This window comes from Sarcophilus harrisii, chromosome 3 (genome assembly GCF_902635505.1).
Source record: "Sarcophilus harrisii chromosome 3, mSarHar1.11, whole genome shotgun sequence".
Taxonomy (NCBI): Eukaryota; Metazoa; Chordata; class Mammalia; order Dasyuromorphia; family Dasyuridae; genus Sarcophilus; species Sarcophilus harrisii.
This window is the reverse complement of record NC_045428.1, coordinates 287,627,563-287,646,499: the sequence shown is the minus strand read 5'-3', so window position 1 is coordinate 287,646,499 and position 18,937 is coordinate 287,627,563. Positions and strand designations below refer to the sequence as shown.

Sequence of the window (18,937 nt, the reverse complement as noted above, 5' to 3'; positions counted from 1 at the left end):
CCCAGAATACAAGCTTTCTTGCCCCCACGTCTTCCTGGTACACGCGCAGTTCTTTACCTTTAGATCAGGGAACTTTTTCCAATTTGGGGTGTCCCCTCATCTCCAACTTCCTACTCCTTGGATTGTTTGCCCCTTATAGAATGTAGACTCAGAACAAATATTTTTGGAATACTTGTCAAATTGTCAAGGGCTCCTCCCCCAGGGAGTTAAATGCATCCGCACTTTTTGATGACTGGAGGAAACAGTGGATCGCAGGTAGGAAGCCGGAGTTTCAAGACGCTTAAAAACTGAGCAAATCATGTAACTTTTCGTTTCTTTCGATTAAAATGGAAATAATAGCACCGACTTCTCAAGAGTTGTTGTGAGGGTTCAATCAAATAATACAGGTCAAGTGCTTTTGCAAACCCTAAATTGTCAATAACTTAGGGTCTTCTTCCTATGGGCAAGTCACAACCTCTGAGCCTCCATTCCTAACGGGATAAAATAGTGAAAAGGTACCTCAAGTAACCCCCTAGATCCGATGACGTCTAGGGCATTAGAGATTATCTACAATTTATCGTGTATTTTGTTTGTTTTTATTGAAATGTTTTCTATTTAAAAGCGTGCCTCCGGTGGTTTTGTGTGTCACACCCATCTTTTATTAAATAGCTAATGAAACTTTTATGATAACCTCGTCTTTGTGGCATTAATGCAAAAAAAAAAAAATATTGTACGTCCTCCTCTCCGTCCTCCTTTCGCCCTCTCGCCGTTGACTTGAGAGCAGAGAGTGAGGGTGTTTGCCTGGCTTTGTATTCCCAGCATTTGGTACAGTACCAGTCACGCAGTAGATGTTAGTAAATGCTTACTGATGGGGGGAGGGGGAAAGAGAACAAACTTAGAAGAACGGTGGAAGCAAGAGATCGTTTTTGCCTTAAGAATCGAGTGAGGATTTACCCCTGAGCCTGAGGAGAGGAACTCGGGGCCGTTACACTTTGGGAGGCGGTACTCCCGGGTTTTAGGGAATAATGGGAGGAGGAGGAAGGGAAACGCTAGCGGGATAGTGACAGAGCTGAATAAAGGGACCTAGTTGGGTCTGTCACCGCTTCCAAACTACACTTCAAGAAGTTCCGGCACCCACTCCGACAGAGCGAGTGAGAAATCCCGGTACGCAGATCTAGGGATGGGAGTGGCGACTCCTACTGAGGCCGATGCCGGCAGATCTTTAGACATAATAGCGTTTACTATTCCAAACTCCAGCTTTTACTCGCACCGCCCCGGTTCTCGCGAGAATTCTCACGTGCCGAGAGGGAACTTCGTGAGGTCGTAGCCCAGTCAGAAGGATAGCGGAGAATAGGGCGGAGGTCTTGGGAGGGGTGTCCCCTCATTAGAGGGCAACTCCACCCCCTCTCCTGCTGCTCAAGGGAATTTCCGGACTCCAGACCGGAACCGGAAGGTCTCGAAGAGTAGAAGGGCGGGGCTGAGCAAATCCAAAAAAAAAAGCGCGGCCCGAGCTTTTGGGGGAACGACTCTCCGAGCCTCCGCAGTCAGCCTTACTTCTCGGCTTCGCGGCTCCTGACCCCCTACCTCTGCCCGGGTCTTCTCAGAGGTCCAGGCCTCGGCCTCGATGGACGTCACGGCTCACCTGAAGTCTTTGCTGCTGGCCATCAGCCAGTACAAGGCGGTCAAGTCTGAGGCGAACACTAACCAACTCCTGCGGCATTTGGAGGTGAGACCCCCCCTCCCCCCCGGGCTCCCCAAACCTCTCGTCCCGGGATCCTCGCAGCGCCGGGGCCGGGGAATGGGGACCAAAAGCCCTCTCTCTCTTGCATCCCCACTCCCTCTCCGCGGAGCCCTCAGTTTCCCTATTTGTAAAATGGAGAAGGTGAGAACTTGCACCGCTTGCCTCGGTTGTCAGGAAAGCCTTTTGCGCTCAGGAAAATGTTTTGCTTTGTTTTCACTCCTTTTGCACGATTTCCCATTTATGATGGATGTTTTGTTTTGCTTCTCCGTGGGTGTGGGAAGTCCTGGAGGGAGGGGGAAACTTCAGAACTCAAAATAGAAAAAAAGTATTTAAAAAATGAATAATGTTTACTATTTTTAATAGTGTTAAATTATTAAAATTAATTAGTGCGAATTAAATTAAAAACAATTATTAAATTTAATTAGTGCTAATTAAATTAAAAACAATTATTAAATTTAATTAGTGTTAATTAAATTAAATAGTGTTAAATTATTAAATTAAATAATAGAATTATTTTTAAAGTGTTTTTTTAAATGCCATATTATTATGTCACAGTAACTTTTTATTAAAATAAAACAAACAAATGTCAAGTTCATGGACTCTATAGAAGTGGAGGACCCTTAGTCTAGTCAACATCCCTCTTTTAGCCCCTCCTTTCCCCGCTCCCGTGTTTTATAGTGTAGAAACTAAGACCCAATGAGGTGAACGAATTTTGTGAAAAATCGCCCAAATAAAACTAGATTTGTCAAATCTCGGTGGGAGGGACCTTGGAGGCTCTGCTCCCCTTTGTTGTTAGAACTCCTCTCATTCCTCCGGTAATCAAGTACACATACATACCTCCCCCTGTTTTATTCCCAGGCTCACAGTGACAATAATAGAATGTTTTATGGTTTGCAATCCACTGTACATGAAAGACAAGTGCCTCCGTTTCCCTTCAGAAGGAGAAAAATTGCAGAGGAGCTCTAACTTGTTCAGTATCATATAACCTTATAAGTGAAAGGAAATTTGAATTCCTTTTCTAATTTTAATTCTTAGGAAGAAATCCTAATTCTTCCTGACTTCCTATCCAGCACAATATCCATGAGACCAGACTGCTTTACAAGAATATAAAGTTCTTGAGAGTGCAGATTGTTTTTATTATTATTTTTTAAATTTCTCTTTTAGCGTCTGTACCTACCAGCTGACAAATACTTTTAAAAATGAAACTTGTAAGACATCCTTCTGTGAAAAAGACAAGTGGTTAAAAATGAAACTTGTAAGACATCCTTCTGTGAAAAAGACAAGTGGTTAAAAATGAAACTTGTAAGACATCCTTCTGTGAAAAAGACAAGTGGTCGAGCTCTAGATGCGAAGCTTAGTACTATTCAAGGCAGCCTCGTTGTTTATTTCAAGATTTACACCAACAGAAAACTTAAGGTTGTCCACTACTTATTTTGGATAGCGCCAATTGTTTGACTAATGTTAAGGAGTAAACCTGTTAGGAACTTTCTTTTGCATCTTAGAGACTTGGAAAATTATCTAGAGCCTTGAAAGTTTGTGTCTTGCTTCCTGGTCTTTCTGGCTAGGGAGCTGCTGCTCAGTCTTTTATTTTTAGTCTCTTCCCGTTGTTTGGCACATTCATATTACCACCTTTTAAACTTGAATCTCTTTTTTAAATGAATGTTTTTCAAATATTTATAGACTATTTGCTATTGAATGTTGTAGTTAGGTAGTTGTTGTTATTGTTGTTGTTACTATTATTGCCGAAATTGCATTGACTTAGAATACATTATTAGCTTTTCCAGTACACAGTTACTTTGAAATCCTGAAGAATCACTTTATTGGTTGGATTTTATACTTTTTTTTTTTTACCATGCTTATTATTGTTTTTGTATCTCTTTATTCTTATCTTTTCCTTCCAGATCGAACAATTCTGGAAGGACTAGACTTAACTTTTGATTTCTTTGCTCAACAAATATTGACTGAGGCTATATTATGTGTATTAGGTGATGAAGGGGATAACCCTGATGGAAAATAACTGGCATTTGTATGGTTCTTTACAGTCTGAAAATCCCTTCACTTATATTAGTTTACTTGAACTTCTCACCAGTCCTTCGAGGTAGGTATTTTGTAGGTGAGGAAATGAGACTGAAAGAGACTAATATGTTTTGTGTTGAGTTAGAAAGCTTGTAAAGTTTTCAAAGTACAGTTTGAACTCGGCCATGTTACCCCCTTTAAAATGGGATATAAATGAGTGTCAGTTTCTTCATCCGTGAATTGAGCATTCAGTTTATGATTCTAAGACTTGGTAAAACATAGATCTAAATATTATATGTAAGTTTTTATTGGGCAGGTTGGTGCCAGACCTGAGAAAGGAAAACTCATCTCCCTGAGTTTAAAAATAGCTTCAGACATTAGTTATATGACCCTGGTAAGTCACTTAACCCTGTTTGCCCCTTTTTCCTCATTTGTCAAATGAGTTGGAGAAGGAAATGGCAAACTACTCTAGTATCTTTATGAACAAAACTTCAAATAGAGCCACAAAGAGCTAGGCATGACTGAAATGATTAAACAACAACAAATGCCATATAATAATAGCACCTAGTATTTATATATAGCACTTACTATGTGCCAGGCATTGTGTTAAGTGCTTTAGAATTATCTTATCTGATCCTCATTACAACCCTGGGAGATAAATGCTTTCATTATCCCCATTTTACAGATGACTATATTGAGGCAAACGGATTAAGTGACTTGTTCAATGTCACACAGCTAGTAAATATTTGATAGTGGATTTGAACTTGGTTCTTCCCGACTCCAGGCCCAGTGTTCTATCTACTGTGCCATCTACTTGCCTCTAATTTGATATGTGTTCAGGTAATTCAAACTTATTTTTGTATTCATCTAAGTAAAATATAATTTTAAAGTTAAATCTAGGCTGACCATTGAGAAAACTGTTGTTTTAATTAGTATTAACCCAATCTGACATCATACATTATTCCACATTTTTAGTCCCTTTACTTTTGCAAAGAAGATATGTTTAACTGATCTCTTTTTTGGAGCCAAGCTCTTGTTCATTATAATCCCACAGCAGTCATTTTTGTGGTTTTGATTTTATTGGATTTTTTCCACTTAGATTGTAATAGTCCTCTGATATGTTATTTTTCTTTTCTGGCTGTGTATCACTTGGCATATCTTCCTATATTTCTGTGTATTCACATTTTATATTTTATAATGGCACAATAATATTCCTTTGTGTTTGTATACCACAGTTTGTTTGACTATCTTTCAAACTATAGGGACCTTTGTTTTTAGTCTTTTGCTATCACAAAAAAATGTTGCTATAAATATTTCGGCCTATGTAGTACCTTTTTTTATTTGACTTCTTTGGATTATTTGCTTAGTAAAAGGATCTCTAAGTCAAAGAGTATGTACATTTAAATCACTTTCTTAGGATAATTCCAGATTGTTTCTAGGATCGTAGATTAGTATTTTGGTCTTCCTGTCTTTCTATAATCCTTCCAATATTGACTTATCAACAATTGACTTTTTTATCTTTCTCAATTTGGTATGTATGAGACAAAACATGAGTTGTTTAGTTTGCATATCTATTTTTTATGATATAGAACAATCTTTTGTGTTAAGAGTTTGCAATTCTTTTGAGAACTATTTGTTCATATCCTTTGAACATTTATTCACAGTTCATTGCTTTTCAATTAATTGTTTTCCAGGTCATTTCTGGTCAGAAACTTACTCGATGGTTTGCACCAAACCAGGTATTACCTAGTGAATGCCTGAGCTGCCTTGTAGAGCTCCTTGAAGACCCAAATTTAAATACTTCATTAACTTTAAACATCATCAATCTGTTATCTCAACTAGGTAAGGTTATCCATTTCACTTTTTTGTTCTAGAAGGGAGACTAAAGTAAAAGAAAACAAACATTGCTGATTTAGATACTTCTGGTGTAGACTTTCATTTGAAGAATATGGTTCAATTTCAGAATCAAATTACCAGAAACCAGATGAACATATACAGATAATAATACTGTTATGTAGATATCAGACTTAGAAATACATTGAAAAAATATGAAAATGTCTCAAAATCATTATAGTTTGTGATCTTAAGGTACAAATTCCAATTTAGAGATGATTACTTCTAATTAATACTTGATAAAATATATTAAAGTAACATTTAAAGAAAGAATGTGTAAGAGACCACTCATTGTCATTGGTGCATTTTCATGCTTTACTTAGAGACAGATAGGAAGACCTGGGCACAAATAAAGACTCTTTCTAGCTGTGTGACCCTGGGCAAGTCACTTCACCTCTGTTGGCCTCAGTTAAGAAAACCCAACTCTCAGGTTGATGTGAGGATCAAATGAAAATATTCCATAAAGTTATTTGTAAACCTTAAAGTACTGTGTAAATACTAGTTGTGGTGGTGGTGGTACTGTTTTAATAGTATTAGAACTAGCTGAAAAAAGTTGCCAATAATATGCACAGACAGCAGTCAAGCAGCATTACTTGAGCTTTCCTTAGATTTCTCAGGTATTATAAGTATAGAACTGAAAGGGACTTCATAGCCATTTCTTCCAACCCTTTATTGTATTATATATAAGGAAACAGACTTGGAGATGTTCAGGGATTTGCTGAGCCCTGATTCTAACAGCTCTCACTGTGTCTTGTTGTCCTAGCAAAGTGAACTAGCCTAGAAAATGGAAAGTTTACTGAATGACCTATATTTTTGCCTGACTGAATAATCTGCTTCTTATAATCTTAAGTGTTGCTTGTCTTTGCCAGTGTTAGTTTTTTGAAATATAATTGGGATAAATATACTCATTTTAAGGTTTAGAGAAATTATGATCTGAACTATTGGAAGAAACGCCCACACCAATGAAATTATACTCTTAAAATATCATTAGGTAAATCTTACAGTAATCACAAGTTTGATATTTTAAACATACTTACTGAGCCATTTTATTTTACATTACAGCTCTAGACAGTGATACCAGAGAGTGGCTCCAGAACACTTATAATCTGAATAGTATCCTGGGAGGAGTGGTGTATCGGAACAGTACTGTCCATAGTGACTCAGTATCATTGCAGGTACAAAAAAGGCATTATTTTTAACTACTTAATTTTCTTCTCCTTATTCATCAAGTTATTAGACTTGAATTAAAATAATAAATTACCTGTAATTATCAGCACTGAAGTATTTGCTGATTAGACATAATCCTTGTCTTTGAGAAATTTGAAGTTTGGTTGAATATATTATCATATAAAAGCTTTTAATATAACAAATATAATGAACAAATTAATTTCAAGTCACACAATAATGTGAGATAAGTATTGCAAGTGTGAGCCATATTTTTACAAGTAAAATTGAGGCTCATAGGGGATGGATATAGCTTATTTATTGACATAGCTAATAACTGATAAAGTCAAGATCCATGCATATCATTTCTGATTCCAGATCCATTAATCTTTCCACCATATAGCTCTGTTTCAAAGAATATTATTTGGCAAATTAGAAGATATAAACATTTCTCTGAGAGAAATAGTGATGAAATCAAGAGGGATAGAGACAAGATGTCCCACTTGGAGTAGGCTACAAATTATAAATTGGAAGGGTGAATTAGAAGATGGGCAATTAGATGGGGTCATTATATAAAATAATAAAATATTTTATAAAATACAGTGTGCCAAGATTTATGGTCCTTCAACATAATAGCTGCTAAGTCTTGTGTAATCCCTTACCGCTCTTATATTATTAAAAAAAATTTTTTTTATTGTTGATTCTGATAATTCTCCTTACCTTGAGAGTTTTGAAACTTGGTATGATATTACTATAAGTTTTCCTTCTGAAGCCTCTTTTAGGAAATGATCAGTGAGTTTTTTTTCTGTTTTTGTTTTGCTTTCTTGATAGAGAATTTCAAGGCAATTTTCCTTGATAATTTCTTGTAATATTTTATCAAGATTCTTTTTTTATTTTGTCATAATTTTCAGGTAGTCTGATTATCCTTATTTTTTTCTTTGATCTGTACTCTAGATCAATTTCTTCTCTGATAAGATGTTTTACATTTTCTTCTATTTTTTTCATTCTTTTGATTTTGTTTTATTATTTTTTCACATTTTAGAATGTTATCAGTTTTCCTTTGCTCAAGTCTAGTTGTCAAGGAATTATTCCTTAAGTTTTTGATTTGTTTCAAGTTGGTAGACTTTCTTTTCATATTTTTCTTAATTTTTTCAGGTTGCTTATTTTTTCTCCTTGATCTCTTATTTTATTTTTAAAATCTTTTTTAAGTTCTTCTGAGAAAACTTTTTGGGTTAACTACCATTTGATGTTTTTCGTTGATAAAGGAATGGACTTTTTGGGCTCTATTGTCTTAAGTTTGAACTTCTCTATCCCCATAGTAACTATCTATGATTGGGTTCTTTTTTCTTTACTTGCTCATTTTTATTTTTTGTTTTGTTTTATCTTTAGTAGCTATTGGTATGATCAGGTTCTAATCTTGAGGTCTGGGGAATTAGGCACCAGGACTCGGGTCCTTTTTAATTCTGAGGTCTGTTCTGGGGCTACACCATGGCCTCCCCTCTTCTCTCCTAAGCCATAGCTAGGACTCCTTTCACTCTCAACTCCCCTGCATTTCACACTGGTCCCTCATCCCTCTGGTGGCTGCAAACTCTAGTTGTCCTTGAACTAATACCAGAGATTCTGCTGTCTTGCAGGTGCTCACAACCAGCAAGAGTCCTGCCTCTCTGTCCAGTCTTGGTTGTGTCTGATGGGCATAGTGGTGCTTGGCATCCCTGGACATGGCAGGTCCTTCAGTCTTCTCTACTCTGTCACATCCTTATGTTATCACTGGAATGAAAGTTTCTAAGGCTGAGGCCACCTCTCCAACCCAACTGCCCCCAGTACTTGCTGCTTGTTGATTCAGTAGAGTTGGCCTGGAGATGTTTGCACTTCATTCAAGTGAAACCTCTGGGTTAGTTTTTTTTGTGGTCTTTTTAGGTTGTTTTTAGGAGAACAGCTGCTTTATCCTGACTTTTGCTTATTTCCACTGCTCTGCATCTTCTCTGAGGCAATGTTCTGCCTTTTTTGGAGAAAATTTGGAGAACGAAGAGTTTTCTGACTTATTGTGCCATCTTTTCAGAGTCCTCTCTTCTCAATTTAGTCTTAAGGTGCAACCTTGAGCAAATCCAGTCTGAACTAGATTACATTGTAAATGGGAAACATTTGATCAGGTAAATTAAGCATATAGTAAAATATAGATAATGTAAATATGTGAGTTTTCTAAGTTGATATGTAGTCTGCAGGGAACTTTTATTTTGTTTATTGGTCGTATTTTTATTTGAATTTGATGCTAGATACTAGATTTGAATGATATCTAGAGTACCAAAAGAGTAATGAACTTGCCTAGGGTCACATAACTAGGATATTTCAGAGGCAGGATTTGAACCTAGGATTGAAAATTTTTTAATCTTAACCTTAGTCTTCCTCTTTCAATGTAGCATATTTCTATGAACAGTAACTATATTTTTATATTTATATGTTAATAACCATTTTATTACCTACAGTGCCTTCAACTCCTACAGAAGCTGACCTACAATGTTAAAGTTTTCCATTCTGGTGCCAATTTTGATGAATTAATTACATTCCTGATAGGTCATATGTAAGTAGTGTGTGTGTGTGTGTGTTTGTGTGTGTGTGTGTGTGTGTGTGTAAACTAATATACTTTTATTCATCCTTATTCCTGAAGATTAACCTGTAGGCCATCTACATTTTTTGACACAAAATCTTGTTAAGTAGTTTTTAGTCAAGTCACTTTTCTCTTGGGCCACATTGTGGCATAGGTTATGATCCTGAGTTCTTGAAGGGTATACTAATAAACTCTAAAAGGCCTAACCTAGACATAAGTAGTTGGTTACAGACTTGGGAATGGATTACGTATCTGTTGTCCTGCTGAAATTGGAAGATGTTTATCACCAAAAAGTTGGTAATACCATCAGATGGTGATTTTTGACATTGTTATTGTTCCAGCATCATTACAGACTAAGGATTATGATTTGCTTTGGTGGAGCAAGTATCTTCTTTGAGCATTGAAGAAAAAAAAAAACTATTTTTATGGGAGGAAAATTTGAAAGTTACTTTTTCCTTTCTTCCAGGATAAAAATCTTAGTATTATAAAATATCTCTTTATGTTATAAATAAGTTGAATTTGAGAAGTCTTATAGTTTAACATTTTTACAAAAAGGTTATAAAGAAAGATATAAAATCATAGTAAAAATTTCTGTATGGATTTATTCTAACAACAAATGAATGGATGAAAAAAGAATTTATTAAGCACTTACTATGTGCTAAATTCTGGGGTTACAAATAGAAAAGTAAGACAGTCCCTGCTCTCAGGAAGTTCACTTTCTAATGGGGGAAGATTTAATATTCAAGTCAGTTGGAAAGGTCCCGTGCTGGTACAGCAGCAAAGCAGATGGTTATGTCTCTTTTTTTATGTCATTTCCTCAGATAAAATCATCGGTTTTCAGTGTATAAGACGATGTACAGTTCAGAGCCTTATAGATTTTTTTATGTTGAGGCAGAATAAAAAAAATTGGTTTCAAAACACATATGGTAGTACTGTTGACTTTTAAGAGTAAAAAAAAAAAAATGTTCACATTAACTGCTCTATAGTTTTTAGAAATCAAATGTTTAAAATGTGACTTAACATGTATTATGTTAAGTAGATTGGAATTCAATATAATGCAGTCTTTTTGTTTATTTGTTTGTTTGTTTGTTCTCTTGAAACAAAAATAGTCAGTCTCCTGAAGATGAATTAACAATGTCTTGTCTAGGACTTTTGGCAAATCTTTGTCGGCACAACCTATCTGTTCAAACTCATATAAAGTCTTTGGTAAGAATTCTTTTTATAATTTTTTTTTAATCTTCCAGATTTTGTGTGGGTTCTTTGCTTTAAGATTTGTATGTCCATCTGGTGCTTATAAAAGGATTGAAAATTAAATTAAACAATCTAAAGTGTTCTCATACTTAAGTTATATTTTGAAAGACTCTAATACAAGTGCAAAATCCTGACTATTTTCAGCATGGTATGATGTTGGAATTGCAGGGAAAACCTGGTTTATATATGAGAAATGCTGGATTATTTTGTTAAAGGTTTAAAATTATATTGGGTTCCTTTTAATCTGAGTCAGCCCATTATTTTATGACTCTTAAAGAACTGACTTATTAATATTTACTTAAAATCATGGAACCTTTCATTGAAAAGATATTAGAGAAGTTATTTAGGCCTATCCTTATAAGAATGAAAAAATTGTGGTCCAGAGTTTGTGACATGTTTCAGGTTAAAGGCAGAGCCAGGGCTGGAACCCAGATTTCCTTTGTCTGCTTCATAATTCATCAAGCATTTATTAAGTACTAGCTTTGTGCTAAGAGCTGGAGATAAAAAAGACAAAACTAAAATATGTTCTTTCCTTAAGGTGCATGCTTGCTGTTGTGTGTATGGAGGATAGAATGGGGAGGAGGTAAATAAAAAAAAAATATTTCTTGAGTGAGGACACTGGCAGTGGGGATGGTGTATCAAGATAGGATTTTATAAGTCTTATCTTGTAAGTAAGTAGCACTTGAGCTGAATCTAGGAATTGTAGGAAACAAATACATCAGGGACAGCTTTTACAAAAGCTTGATGATTAGAGATGAGTGTCCTGTCTGTGAAGTAAGTAGACTTAATTGGAATCCTAATTTGTGATAGGGAGTAATATGGCAAGTTTAGTGAAGTTACTTCACACTAATACTAAATGATAAAACTCAAGTCTTTTCACTTTGTCATGAAATTGACATTATTCTAGCTCTCACTTAAGAACTTAGTTCCCCTAAGCTTTTATTAGATTTAACTAGATCAGCTTGAAACAAAATTAGCTAGTTTCCCTTCCTCATCCCCAGCTATATTTGTGTGAACACAAAAGTAAATGTATAGTCAATGGAAAGATAGGAAGAAAAGAAAGGGAAGTCAGTAATGCGTCATTGGATAATTAGTTTCATCAGGTAACTAGGCATTTGTTTTATATATAAATAACAATTTTTTAAGCTGGGAAATGATAAAATTTATGCAAGTAATCTTTTTAGAAATTGGATTATACCACACTAAATTTCAGAAGGAAATTTCTCAAAAACACTTCTTCCTCTCAAAAAACCCAAAACTATAGGACTTAGAAAATGACACAGCCACAAAATTGTAAAAGACACTGTCCATGGTTTCAAGGGTTTACAGTTTAGTAAATGCAACTGAATATTTGTATAGGTATTTGCTACACAAAGCAAATGTTAGAATTGCTATGTGAATAGTGTTACCTTGAGTGCCAAGTGAAAGAGGGGATTGTTTCTGACCAAAATTATTAAAAAAGAAAGTAAGGGAGAGCTGGCATCTGAGCTGATGCTTTTAAGGTTAGGTTATTTTGTTTTTTTTTTTTGATAGCTACAGATGAGAGAAATAAGCATTTCAGATGAATTTAATTAAATATCCCATATTTTTGCAAGTACTTGGAATACAAAGACAAATACTGAATGATCCTTTTCTCAAGGAACTTATATTATGATATGTGGATGGTAAGCATACATAAATGAGTTTGATAGAATATGGAGAATAAAGGAGCCATCAAAGAGAGATCTTGCCCACAAGTATTTGAGAAGTGAGTGCTTTCATCTCTTAGGAACAGGGTAATTGTAGGGGATCAAGGAAGGATATGCAGAGTTAGTGGTATCTGAGTAGAGTCTTTAAAAGACTATAAAGATTGTTAAAAGCAAACATGTAGTTGGAGGGCATTTTAGGCCTCTGAAAAGCAATGGAAGAGGGGAATAGAATTGGAGATTCAAAGAATAATTTGGCCGGATGATAGAACTTGAAAAGGGTAGTAATGGGAAAGTAAAGTTGGATCCAGATTTGAAGGATCTGAAGTATTAGGTTAAAATTTTTTTTTATCTGAAAAGCAATAGGGAACTACTCAGGGATATCAAGCAGGAGAGTGACAGATCTGTGCCTTGGTGAATTTTGGCAGCTTCAAGAAATATTTAAAAAATCAATTAGGAGGTGATTGTATTATTCTATATGGTGGATGATAAGACAGGGTGATGACCCAGTGAATAAAGAAAAAGGAATTTGATACTTGTTTAAACAACAAGATAATTAATGAAACAGACTAGATATACAACATACATAAAAAACGGGGCAGCTAGATGGTGCAGTGGTTAGAGTTCCAGCCCTGAAGACAGGAGAACCTGAGTTCAAATCTGGTCTCAGACACTTAACACTTCCTAGCTGTGTGACTCTGGGCAAGTCACTTAATAACCCCAATTGCCTCAGCAAAAAAAAAAAAAAAAAGCAACAAACCTAATTTTTTTTTTAAATTTTCAAAACACAGGCGCAGTTTTCAACATTCACTCTTGCAAAACCTTGTGTCTCGATTTTTTTTCCCTTCCTTACATGTTAAACATGTGCAATTCTTCTGTACATGTTTCCACAATTATGCTGCACAAGAAAAATTAGCTCGAAAAGAAAACAAAATGAAAGCAAACAAAAACCAAAAAAAAAATGTGAAAATATTATGTTGTGATCTACACACAGTCCTCTTAGTCCTCTCTGGATATAAATGGCTTTTTCCATCACAAGACCATTGGACTTGGTCCAAATCACCTCGCTGTTGAAAATAGTCACAGAATTGATCATTGTATAATCTTCTTGTTACTGTGTACAAAATTCTCTTAGTTTCCATTTCTTTGCCACTACAAAAAGGGTCGAATAGCTTAGTTGTTTTGTTTTTTTTTTTAAATAAAAATGTCAGATGTCAGCTACCAGCATTGATTATTGCTATTTATTGCTAAAAGTTTTTCATAAATCTGATAAAGTAAAGATTAAAGGGAAATATTTAACTTGGAAAAATGATGTTTGTGCAAATTTCTCTGATAAAGGTCTCATTTCTAATATAAAATGTATTAATTCTCTAAGAATATAAACAGTTTTTCAAAGGAAGAAACTCAAGATTATCTGTAACCAAATGCTCCAAATCCCTAATATTGAAATAATGCAAATTAAAATATTTCAAGTTTCTACCTCACATATATCAGATTGGAAAAAATGACAAAAAGAAAACCACAGATGTTGGAGGGGCCATGGGACACAGGCTCATTGATTAATAATTGGTGGACCTGTGAATAGCTATGACCATTATTGAAAATAATTTGGAGAGAGGCAAAGAGAAAAGCTTTATGTTTACAAAAAGCAATCCTTTTTGTGGTGGCCCCAAAGTGGAAACTAAAGGAATACTCATCAGGAAAAGTCTGAGTAAATTGGAATATACGAATGGGATAAAATACTATTGTGCTATCCAGCTTCTTAAATTGTGGTTTCTGACTCCATATTGGATTTTATAACTGAATGAGGGGAGGCCACAAAATTATGATTTATCAATAAGTGTTTGATTTGTATACCTATTTTATATGTAAATACTTAGGTTCACATTAAAATTTCCTGGGTAGAAAGGGGTTGCAAGTAAAAAAAGTTTAAGAAGTCAATAGTGTGGGACAGTAGTGACCATATAAACTATCAGAGAATCTCGAGGTAAGAAAAAGCAAAAAGGGATTTACTACAATCTCATGAGAAAGGGTAACTCCTAACAGGGTGTCCTCAGTAAAGGAGTGCAAAGCACAAATTGCAAAACACAAAATTGAATAGACCAGAAGCCTCCAACCTGTTGAACACTCTAAACAGGGAAGTCTATCCTAGAACTTAAATTTCCCTAGAAAGCTGCTATACAAGCAGATATTCTCTTATCTGAATTTCCAAAGTCATCATTGCCTTTAAAAGAAATATTTAAATGCTAATTGAGAGAAACAGGAGGGGAAGTGTTCATCTAATTCAAGCAAACACCTGTAGCTTTTTAGCTATAGTACAACTTGTTAATTGCAGTTTCAAGTCATAATTGGAGCATAGTTGAAAGCCACATTCCCATGAGAGGTTCACACAGTTTATCCCATACATCATTGTAGATGCCTTCAAGGAGACATAGAAAAAACACTTATGAATTATTAGAGTGATATGTAGATTTTACATTATTATGTCAATAATATAGAAACAATTTTGAAGTCTTTTATAACTGATGAATGAAATATGCAGAACCATAATAACAATTTATATAATTGTAAAGACAAATGACATTCAAAGATATAAGAACTTTGTTCAGCACCATGACCATCTGTGGGTCATGATGGTGACCACATCATGATGGTCAATGATTAAGGGGGCCAATGATTAAGCCTCCAGACAGATAGAGGATGGATTCAGTATGAAGAATGAGACTTATCTCTTTTTAAGTACAACCTATACTGGGATTTGTTTTGGTTTACATATTTGTTATAAGAAAAAAATTTCCCTTAAATTGATTGGGTATGGGAGAAGAAATTGGATTTCTGTTTATGAAAAAAAACTGGGATGATGATACATTATTGGTGGAACTGTGAACAGATCCAAACATTCTGGAGAACAGTTTAGAACTATGCTCAAAGGGCTCTCAAACTACATACCCTTTGATCCAGCAGTGTTTCTACTGGGCTTATATCCCAAAGAGATCTTAAAAGAAGGAAAAGGGACCCACATGTGCAAAAATGTTTGTCAGCCTTTTCCATAGTAACAAAAAACTGGAAATTGAGGATGCCCTTCATTTGGAGAATGGCTGAATAAATTATGGTATTAGAATGTTACGGAATATATTATTGTTCAGTAAGAAACGATCAGCAGTCTATTGGGCTTATAACCCAGAGAGATACTAAAGAAGGGAAAGGGACCTGTATGTGCCAAAAGTGTTTGTGGCAGCCTTCTTTGTAGTGGCTAGAAACTGGAAAATAAATGGATGCCCAAGAATTGGAGAATGGTTGGGTAAATTGTGGTATATGAATGTCATGGAATATTATTCTGTAAGAAATGACCAGCAGGATGAATACAGAGAGACTTACACGAACTTATGTTGAGTGAAATGAGCAGAATCAAGAGATCATTATATACTTCAACAACAATACTATATGAGGATGTATTCTGATGGAAGTGGATTTCTTTGACAAAGAGAAGATCTAACTCGGTTTCAAGTGATCAATGATGGACAGAAGCAGCTACATCCAAAGAAAGAACACTGGGAAATGAATGTAAACTGTTTGCATTTTTGTTTTTCTTCCTGGATTATTTTTACCTTCTGAATCCAATTCTTCCTGTGCAACAAGAGAACTGTTCGGTTCTGCACACATATATTGTACCTAGGATATACTTTAACATATTTAACATGTATCAGACTGCTTGCCATCTGGGGGAGGGAGTGGAGGGAAGGGAAAAATCGGAACAGAAGTGAGTGCAAGGGATAATGTAAAAAATTACCCTGGCATGGGTTCTGTCAATAAAAAGTTATTAATTTAATAGTAATATTAAAAGAAAATTAAAAGAGAACTAAAAGTAATATTAAAAGAAAAAAGAAAGAAACGATCAGCAGGATGATTTTAGAGAAACTTGGAGAGATTTACATGAACTAGTGCTAAGTGAAATGAGCAGAACTAGAAGATCATTGTACACAGCAACAACAAGATTATCGTGATGATCAATTTTGATGCATGTGGCTCTTCTTAACAATGAGATGATTTAGACCCATTCTAATAGTCTTGTGATAATGAGAGAAAGGACTGTGAGAACTGAGTATGGATCACAACATAGCACTCTCGCTCTTTTTGTTGTTTGCTTGAATTTTATTTTCTTAATCATTTTTCTTCTTTTTTGATCAGATTTTTTTTATAGCAAGATAATTGTATAAATATGTATGCCCATTTTCGATTTACATATATTTTTGCCATGTTTAACATATATTGTATTACTTGCCATTAGGGGAGGGAGTAGGAGGAAGAGGGGGGAAATTGGAATACAAGGTTTTGTAAGCTTTAATGTTGAAAAATTATCCTTGCACATATTTTGAAAATAAAAAGCTTAAGTTAAAAAAAAAAATATTGTAACGCTATTAGCATAGTTTTAAGTGCTCTGAGCTAAGACATATTTATCCCTATGGATTGCTGAGGGGAAGATGTAAATCATGAGTTAAAAGGGTGATTTTAAAGTCATGTGTTAAAAAGATTGGAGATTGGAGTGACATCAGTCTAAATATTGGAGATTGTACTTCATAGTCACTAGAGTTGTAATTAAAAACACCACCTCAGATACTTACTAGATTTGTGACCCGAACGAGTTATGTAACCTCTTCCAACTTTAGTTGCCTCATCTGTAAAGGAAGTGATATTTGCAGAGATCAGGCTTTTTAGGTGGATTATCAGTATGGGAGATGAAATTATTAAGCAAGTTGCCTACAGAAAAATGGGTCTATAGAAAAAGTTAGTCAACTTTTGAAGTCATCAAGGAAGGTAGAACTGTTTGCTAGAGGTTGAGAGATAAGGATGATAAGAATAGAAAGGAATGGTATAGTAGGAGGTAGGTTAGAAAGAGGAGAAAATTAAAACATTTTATGGAATACTTATTAGATGAAGGCATAAATAATGATGGTTGGTAACTGCCAAAGGGGACTGATCACAAGAGTACAAAATTTTTAAGTCTTTCAATACTTCTTATCCAAGAAATGTTGACCTTTATTTTAATTTTAAGCTTTTCTTCCCCCCCCCCAGTTAATATTATTTTATTTTTTCCAATTATAAGTGGATTTCAGCGTTCATTTTTATAAGATTTTGAATTTCAGTTTTTTTCCTTCTCTTCAAGAGAGCAATCTGAGATAGATTACATGTACAGTAAAATTAAACTTATTTCCATATAAGTCATGTTGTGAAAGAAGAATCAGAACAAAAAGAGAAAACCACAGGGGGGAAAAACGTAAAAATACTATTCTTCTATGTGCATTCAGATCCATGGTTCTTTCTCTGTATGAGTAAAACAATTTCCATTTAGTCTTTAGAAATTTTACTGTATCATTGTATTGCTGAGATGAACTAAGTCTTATCGTAGTTGATCTTTCTGCACATTGTTACTATTACTTTGTACAATATTCTCCTGGTTCTGCTCACTGGACTCAGCTTCAGTTCATATAAATCTTTACAGTTTTTTCTGAAATTAGCCCACTCAAAATTTCTTATAGCACAACAGTATCCATTACATTCATATATTATAATTCCTTCAGCCCCCAATTGATAGACAACCTCTCATTTTTCAATTTTTTGAAATTGAAATACTGCTATAAATATTTTTGTACAAGTGAGTCCTTTTTCCTTTTTATGATCTCTTTGGAATTTGCCTAGTAGTGACATTGCTGTATCAAAGGATGTGCACAGTTCCAAATTGCTCTTTAGAACGATTGGATCAATTCACAGCTCCACGAAACAATGCAGTATTGTTCCAATTTTCCCATATCTTCAACTTTTTAAATTTTCCTTTTTTGTCATATTAGCTGATCTTATAGTGGTACCTCAGAGTGGTACCTCAGAGTAAATTTAATTTCTCTAATCAGTAGTGATTTAGAATTTTTTTCATGTGATTATATATACCTTTAATGTTTTCAAAATGATAACTGTTTGAATGTGGCCATATAGGAGAAGAATTAAAACATATTTGATAGCATTTTTTTACCCATATGGCTATACTGAAAACTATGGCAAACTTTTTTTTGCTGTCTTTGGGCCTGAGTTTCATGTTTTGCAGAGTTGTTTATTTTTATTAACAAAATGTCTTGTCTATGGAGAGTTTCTAAGTGAGCATTCCTCATGAAGGATTGTCTCTAAGAGTTATTCCAAATCTGATCCTATTAACTAGGGAAAAAAAGCTTCTCATTTTTCAAAATAAAGGTATCATGCTGCATTTAAGCTCACAGGAGCATTTTCTTGGGTAAATACTTGAGTAACTTCTGCACTTTGTTCAATGGATAAATATTTGTTGAGCACTCAGAAGTGAAATGTAATTTTAGACTAAAGTTAATTTATGTTAAATATTTTTCTTCTCCAGAGTAATGTGAAAGCCTTGTATCGTACTCTCATAAGCTTTTTGGCTCACAGTAGTTTAACTGTGGTTGTGTTTGCACTCTCAGTATTATCAAGTCTTACATTAAATGAAGAAGTTGGAGAAAAGGTAAATATTGAATGAGTTTTTAAAAAATTATAAACATAGCATCATTAAAGCTTACATTGGTTTTTTTTTACATAAATAACACT

At 34.7% G+C, this 18,937-nt stretch overlaps 1 protein-coding gene across 1 annotated transcript in view; it reads left to right on the top strand.

Annotated features, from left to right (window-relative positions):
• The first annotated feature begins 1,259 nt into the window (after window positions 1-1,259).
• The window catches only part of CIP2A (cellular inhibitor of PP2A), a 47,719-nt gene continuing 30,041 nt past the window's right edge, over window positions 1,260-18,937 (top strand). Inside the window, exons 1-6 of the mRNA XM_003763560.4 lie at window positions 1,260-1,705; window positions 5,431-5,578; window positions 6,692-6,804; window positions 9,277-9,371; window positions 10,508-10,604; window positions 18,732-18,854. Of these exons, the coding sequence (XP_003763608.1) occupies window positions 1,604-1,705; window positions 5,431-5,578; window positions 6,692-6,804; window positions 9,277-9,371; window positions 10,508-10,604; window positions 18,732-18,854 (678 nt within the window). The 5' untranslated portion in view covers window positions 1,260-1,603. The remainder of the gene's footprint in view (window positions 1,706-5,430; window positions 5,579-6,691; window positions 6,805-9,276; window positions 9,372-10,507; window positions 10,605-18,731; window positions 18,855-18,937) is intronic.